Here is a 4,693-nt window from a genome sequence, read left to right on the forward strand (position 1 = left end):
CCCCCCCCCCTCCCCCCCAGTCTGCATACAATCTAAGTGTGTTTCCAAACAACCCACTGTCACACATGGTGGCAGCGCTCATGACATAACTGTTATTTCCACCTGGCTCTGCTCCCAAAATACTCTCAATGTGACAACACACCATGTTTTCACCTTCCCAAAATCTGCCATGTTACACTATTTGCAGTTGTAGGCAGGAAACTAAGCACCTATCTCAAAATGTCCTTTTACGTGATTATTCTGGGCTTACTTACTTAGGAATACTGGCACCACTTTGGGCTGGATCAAATATTGGGGAAAAGGAAATTTCAACTTTTTAAAATTGTATTGGACTAATTACAAGTGACGTTTCCCCAGTGCCCAGCGAGACAAATCGTAATTGCTTCTTTTGTCTGACAAACAGTCCAAAACCCAAAGCTTTTTAATTCATAATGATATAAAAGAGAGAAAAGCAGCAAATCACATTTCAGGAGATGGAAGCAGTAATTATTTAGGGTTTTTGCATAATCAAAATCTTTGATAATTTTAGTTTTTATTTTTAGTCGAGGGCTGAACAATTTTGGGGGGGAAAAAAATCGAATTGCAATTTATTTGCCAGATATTGCGATAAAAATTCAAGTTGCGATTTTTTTCAAGTTGCTGAAGTTCAATATTAACTGTAACAGATAAAACATGTCATGTAGCATTATAACATGAGACACCATCAAAACTACTAGATATTCTTATGCTACATATATATAAGTGTTTTTCTTTTAACAAACATGGAACACTGAACAATCAATACCAGAACACGTATCACAAAAGCTAAAGTTATAATAATTAATGAAAATAAAAGAATTCCAATAAAGAAAGAAATACTTTCCTGTAAACTGATATTATTATATGAATCAGGTCAATAGCAGCATTAACTATCATGTTAAATAAAGTTATAGAAATAAATAAAAACTCCATGGAAATAGGACGGTTCTGTAAATAATCTGTGATATGTAAAAACTGTAAATATAATAATGAAAAGAGGAACAAAAAATGTTACAGCACTATAGTTTTAAACTCAACTTTAGTGATTCTTTTTTTTTCTTTTTTAAATCAAGTTAGGGCTACCTTGTGGAAAAGGGTAACAACCGCTTTTTTTAACCTGGAAATTTTCCTATGTTTTTGTGTCTAAGAGATGGGAACAACAATCTTTGACATTGGTCCAGTATTAAGAGAGATCGCTAGAGGCAGCAGCAGCAGCAAAACAAGCTCCAATGTAAGTTAATAGGACAATTGCATGGACCATTAATACAGTCTATGGACAATTGTCTAGCAAAAGTGCTAGTTTAGCCTATGACAGGTTCAGACTGATATTCTATGTGTCTGACGCCATCACGGAAAGGATTTCTAAGGAGGTCGACCTCTCTCTTAAAGAGGAAGATCCTTTTTTTAAACATCAAAACATCCGCAAAATCGTGTTCGCTAAATCCACCAGACTCCATGTAAATAAATAGTAACTTTAGCATCAAAAATACACTTCCTTCAAAGTCGACAGAAACAAAACAAAACTGTAAAACGCCGTCTTGGGTCGCCTTTCCACTTATCCAACCATCCCAACTCTAGTTGTGGTTGAAATAAACACACAGTTTACCGATTTATATGTGAAAATAAATTGGTTCTATGAACGCTAAAAGTATTGGGTTTTTTTTGGAATCTGGTGGGTTTAGCGCTAGCAACTCAGAGCTGTTTCTGGTTAAACAGAGAGATCTCAAATGGGTTTTAAAGGTCTATCTCTCAAGGGATCCTTTCCATAATGTTGTCAGACAATTGGAATATTAACCTGAGCCTGTCAGTGTCAAAACGAGCAATTTTGTGAAGGTAAATACAAGCTGGACAATTGTCCTATTAACTTACATTGTCTGGTTTTGCTGTTGCCGAATGCGGGGATCTTATTTAATACTGGACCAATGTCAAAGATTGTTGTTCCTATCAGTCACTTAGACATAAAAACATAGGAAAATATGGTTGAAAAAAAATGGTAGTTACCCTTTAAAGCAATGCTCCCTTCTCATTCTCCATCTCTTCCCTGTCATCGCTCTGTTACTATAAAGGCATGACATTCTCAATAAGTAAATCAGGGCAAAATGAACTTTCCTTAACGTCATACACTGGTGGCCGTGGCTGCCATACAAGGTGCCCCCTCACATACAAGGGGCCAGGTATCGAACCATCGACCTTCCGACCTTGTACCACCTGAGCCACAGCGCCCCCTTTTGAGGAGCCAGGAAGTACCAAGAGACGGACTAACACACATCTTGGTTGGTGTTGGTATTTCAAAGGGATTTTGTTGATGTCAGACTTATCATTTAAATAATTAAAGGCATGGTCTGCAGGCTGTTTCAATGGTGCAGCTAATATTAAACCAATGTAGCTTTGCATTAAAGTCAGATTCAAAGATCCACATTGATTCTCATGCCATGAGCAGGAGAACACGTGGAAAAACTTGAAGGGAGAGTTTGGCATTAATTATATTGTATATAAATTGTATATATATGTAATTTGGATTTGCATCTTCTTATCTTAGACATTATATTTGTACTCTTATCCTTTTTTTACTGCAACTGCTGCACAGCAATTTCCACTGTGGTAAAGTTGGTTTTATATTGGGTGTTTGATATTTGACACATCTGAAAAATTATTATTATTACTATTATGTTGTTGCAATGTGTAGAAGAGTTGGCTGAGTTCACCAAAAGTATTTTGTCATAAACAGGTCAAAAGGTCAAGCCGCATTATAGATTCATAACATTATTTTGCATAAAAAAATGTATACAATTAAAGGATTTTTGTTTTAAATAAGCGTTGTGCAATGTTTAGGGGAGTTATAGCTGCTGAGTTCACCAAAGGTGTTTTGACATGAATAGGTAAAAAGGGTCAAATAGGCCAATCCAATATAAAACCAACTTTACAAAGGTGCAATTTCCCTGGATAAATAAAGTTGTCTCTCCTCACCGTGACAGCTGAGTGACATCTTACCTTGATCCTGGGCATGGTGACTGTAGGAGGCCTTGCCTTTGCCACGAAGCTGTGCGAGGAGCCTCTCTCCACCTGGTGTCTGGTGTAGGGCATATACATGCGACCATTGGCCCCATATACAAAGTCCTCCCGGAGGGCATCCACTAACATTATAACCACCCTTTTAAAAAGGGGTTGGGGAAGACGAGAGGAGTTGGGAGCGCTTCCTGTAATTAAGAGTATTGAAGGGATTACTGTCAACAGTGCAGGCAGATAACATTACTCACTGGTAACCGTACTGTGGAAAAGTTGGTTTTATATTGGACATTGGATTTTCGACACATTCAAAAAAATCTATTATGCAGAGAAAGTTAACTGAGTGCAACAAAAGTGTTTTGACATGAATAGGTCAAAAGGTCAAGCTGCATAATTGATGTACAGCAATTTTTTAACATAACAAATTATTTAAACAATCAAAGTATGGGTTTTTTGAAAAACTAAGTTTTGTGCACAGAGAGTTAGCGGAGTGCAACAAAAGTGTTTTGACATGAATAGGTCAAAAGGTCAAGCTGCATAATAGATAATTTCGAATAACCAACGTCCAATATAAGCCAACTTTACCAAGGTGGTAAACCGTCTCGCTTTCTTTAACTGTCTATGGTAACCACCCCAATGGGGTAGCTAGGCTAACAGCTAACAGCTAACAGCTAAGTGTGAGAGCTCACCTGTCAGCGGCTCCGCTGGCAAATCTGACAGCTTGTTCTTGGATGAGACGGAAGACTTCAGAGGTACAGGGAAGAACCCCCGCAGGAAGAGGGCAATGCCAATCCCTTCAAATATCAAGATGAACGAGGCAAAAACAGACGCGCGCACTTTCATTTTGCTGGTTGACGGACACTTTAAAAGGACGCGTATGTTTCTAGCTAAGATAACTTGCTAGCTAGCGTTAGCAACCGACATGTTTACCCAAATATAGCACAACATAGAACGCCATAACATCCCATTTCAGATGGACGCACTGTCAAACAACACATTACATAGCCACGTGTGTCGGTATTTAATAAACTGCTTATATATTTTTTTATTTGTGGCTTTAATTAACAATAAAACACTAATACCAGTAAGCGCTGTAGCCATTCATATCGGCTTCCGCGTTCATAGTCTGGAACTACGGGTATTAGCTAGAGCCAAACAAGACCCATACGCTTTTTTCGCCAACAACAGTACATCTGGTCAGCTGCCCCACAAATGAACAGATCAGATGTTACAAATTATACGGCTAGTTAAGTTAATAATTTCAACCAACAAAAAATAAAAAACACAAGAATAATGTTGATTTTAAATAAAAGATATTTATTTAGTCCGTTTTAACATTGGCATCAGTCTTGAAATGTAGTTAAGAGGCATGTTGTCATGTAGACTGCATGAGTCATGTAAGATAAATAGTCTTAGGGGCTTTACAAATATAAAGTAATGAGTGCAGGTTAGGTTCTAAGGCTGCTACACTCCTGTTTAAGGGATGAGTCCTAAAGCGGTCACCTGTTACAAATCTTACAGCCATATGATGTAACATCTACAGCTGTGTGTGAGTTCCTCAACATCTTATATGAAAGACAATTTATCATCAACCCATAGTCCAAGGTCCAAAGATGACACTGGTACAATTTGAGAGCCACCCAACATATATATATATATATATATATAT

General features: G+C 37.6%; 1 protein-coding gene across 1 annotated transcript in view; it reads right to left on the minus strand.

Annotated features, from left to right (window-relative positions):
* pigg (phosphatidylinositol glycan anchor biosynthesis class G (EMM blood group)) overlaps positions 1 to 4,162 on the minus strand; it is a 99,034-nt gene extending 94,872 nt beyond the window's left edge. Inside the window, exons 1-2 of the mRNA XM_032510886.1 lie at positions 3,714 to 4,162; positions 3,010 to 3,215 (exon numbers count right to left, since the gene is read on the minus strand). Coding sequence (XP_032366777.1) covers positions 3,010 to 3,215; positions 3,714 to 3,867 — 360 coding nt within the window. The 5' untranslated portion in view covers positions 3,868 to 4,162. The remainder of the gene's footprint in view (positions 1 to 3,009; positions 3,216 to 3,713) is intronic.
* Between the last annotated feature and the right edge of the window lie 531 nt (positions 4,163 to 4,693).

This window comes from Etheostoma spectabile, unplaced genomic scaffold (genome assembly GCF_008692095.1).
Source record: "Etheostoma spectabile isolate EspeVRDwgs_2016 unplaced genomic scaffold, UIUC_Espe_1.0 scaffold273, whole genome shotgun sequence".
Classification (NCBI taxonomy): domain Eukaryota; kingdom Metazoa; phylum Chordata; class Actinopteri; order Perciformes; family Percidae; genus Etheostoma; species Etheostoma spectabile.